Source organism: Cebus imitator, unplaced genomic scaffold (assembly GCF_001604975.1).
Source record: "Cebus imitator isolate Cc_AM_T3 unplaced genomic scaffold, Cebus_imitator-1.0 Scaffold0, whole genome shotgun sequence".
Taxonomy (NCBI): Eukaryota; Metazoa; Chordata; class Mammalia; order Primates; family Cebidae; genus Cebus; species Cebus imitator.
In genome coordinates, this window is record NW_016107315.1 from 11,174,456 (window position 1) to 11,177,005 (window position 2,550).

The 2,550-nt window shown below is 41.1% G+C and overlaps 1 protein-coding gene across 1 annotated transcript in view; it reads right to left on the minus strand.

Moving 5' to 3' along the window:
• The window catches only part of SMCO1 (single-pass membrane protein with coiled-coil domains 1), a 7,925-nt gene that overhangs the window by 2,018 nt on the left and 3,357 nt on the right, over positions 1 to 2,550 (minus strand). The window contains exon 2 of the mRNA XM_037736785.1: positions 316 to 468. Within this exon, the coding sequence (XP_037592713.1) occupies positions 316 to 468 (153 nt within the window). The remainder of the gene's footprint in view (positions 1 to 315; positions 469 to 2,550) is intronic.

Below are 2,550 nucleotides of genomic sequence, written 5' to 3' on the forward strand. Positions count from 1 at the left end.
AAAAAAAAAAAAAAAAAAAAAAAAAAAAAAAAAAAAAAAAAAAAAAAAAAAAAGAATTAATGCAAATAAGGCTTTGGGAAGCAAGAGACTCTGTGAGGAGATAACTGCTACAGTGCCTGGCATATGAAGACGTGCTGAAACTAATCTTTTTAAAAAAACAAATGAACCTATGAAAATGTAATTGCTTTATAGTCTGCTGTTGGAAACATACTAAAAAATTCAATTTTGGAATGACCACTGGAAGCTCTTACAAAGTCACAGAATTCCACTGATTTCTCAACTGGGATTACAGGCGCCTGCCTCCATTTCTCAACTCACTTGAGTGCCAGAACTGCTGTCCACATCTCATCTTGAGCTGCTTGGCTTGCCAGAGTCTTCCTATGATGTTCAAATTTCTGCATCAGGTTATCCTTGGTGAAGTCTAGTTCTCTGAACTGTGCTTCTAACGCTTGGAGTTTGTGGTCTACTCTGTAAGATAACAGAATCAAAAGTTTAGGTTACAGGACAAAACTAAGATTTTGCTTTAAGCTAAGGCTCTAACATGTTATTTACAACCACTACCAAATTTGGATACCTTTTTTTCAACTTTTACTTTAAACTATGAAGGGAAAATGGGTAGCTATTTGAATTCGAAAGTTTCAACAAATGGTCCGATTTGCTGTTCACTCTAGCCATCATCCTTGTCCTTTCATTCCATATATTACAAACTTTTGAATTGTCTAATTACTTGAATTGCCTGCTATGTCTTGTATTATACCTTATACTTTATGTATGTATGTATGTATGTATTTCCTAATACAGAGTCTCACTCTGTCACCCAAACTGGAGTGCAGTGGCAAAATCACTACCTTCCAGGCTCAAGTGATCCTCCCACCTCAGCCTCCTGAGTAGCTAGGGCTACAGTTATGTGCCACCACACCTGGCTAATTTTAAAAAAATATTTTTTAGAGATTGGATATTACTATGTTTGGCTGGTCTCAAACACCTGGGCTCCAGCGATCCACCTGACTTGACCTCCCCAAAGTACTGGGATTACAGGCATGAGGCACCATCCCTGGGCTATTCTTTATACTTTTAAGAATATTTTATGTAAGCATTTCACAACAATCATAATAAGTAAAGCAGTCCTTTTTACTATTTTACTATTAAAGAAATTGAGTCTCAAGAAGACTGAGACCTAATGTCATAAAGTTAGCTAGTGCTGAGACCAGTATATAATAAGGTGACTTTTTCTACCCTATTCTAATTGTCCAACTCGTATCCTTTCTTCCAGGATCAGCTCAAATCCACTGCCTTTTTGAATCCCCATTTACCTTGAGATCTCCTTGCCTTCCTACTTCTCACTCACAAGGACTGCCTCTGTGAACCCATCTCCCCACCTCCTGCTTTACTATTAGGGTTAGCCTTTCATGAACTAAACTGTAAGTTATTGGAGGGAAGGAATCAGAGACTATTTATTTATTTATTTTTTTAATTTTTTCTGAGATGGAGTCTCGCTCTTGTTACCCAGGCTGCAGTGCAGTGACACAATCTCAGCTCACTGCAACCTCCACCTCCCAGGTTCAGGTGATTCTCCTGCCTCAGCCTCCCAAGTAGCTGGGATTACAGGCACGCGCCTCCACGTTCAGCTAATTTTTGTATTTTTGGTAGAGACCTGGTTTCACCATGTTGATCAGGCTGGTCTTGAACTCCCAACCTCAGGCGATCTGCCTGCCTTGGCCTCCCAAAGTGCTGGGGTTACAGGCATGAGCTGCCATGCCCAGTAGAGACTATTTCTTAGATACCTTTATGCCTGTCCCCCAATACCCAACAAAGGTCTTACACTGTAATAAAAGATTTCTTGTATGATTGACATCTTTGATGTGAATGAGATGCTGAATTCTGTAACCCAAAATGGGGATTCGAGTAGCTCTGAACAGCCGTGATCATCAGAGGGTGCTGTGGCACCAGAATTATGTCTAATTAACCACAAAGACTGGAGCAACACAGCTCACTTGCCTAAGCCACCTAGGTTGTCTTTATGAGGGCAGTGATGCGTAAACACACGTTAGTTCTCTGACTTTCCATGTCCCCAGTGACCTGAATACCTTTGCGGTTGCCCGGCATTCTATTCTTGATCATCTTTTATTCTTGGTCCTGAATTTCTCCCAAGGCTAATTCACCTTCAGGTATTAGGTTTCTTCTAAGCTTTAGACCTGTATTTTCTTTTTTCTTTTCTCTTCCTTTATTTTCTTTTAAGACAGAGTTTCACTGTATCTCTCAGGCTGGAGTGCAGTGGTACGATCTCAGTTCACTGCAACCTCCAACTCCTGGGTTCAAGAAATTCTCTTGCCTCAGTCTCCTGAGTACCTGGGATTACAGGTGCCAACCACCACACATGGCTGATTTTTGTATTTTTTTTTTTTTTTTTTGAGACGGAGTTTCACTCATGTTACCCAGGCTGGAGTGCAATGACGCCATCTCGGCTCACCGCAACCTCTGCCTCCTGGGTTCAGGCAATTCTCCTGCCTCAGCCTCCTGAGTAGCTGGGATTACAGGCACGCACCACCA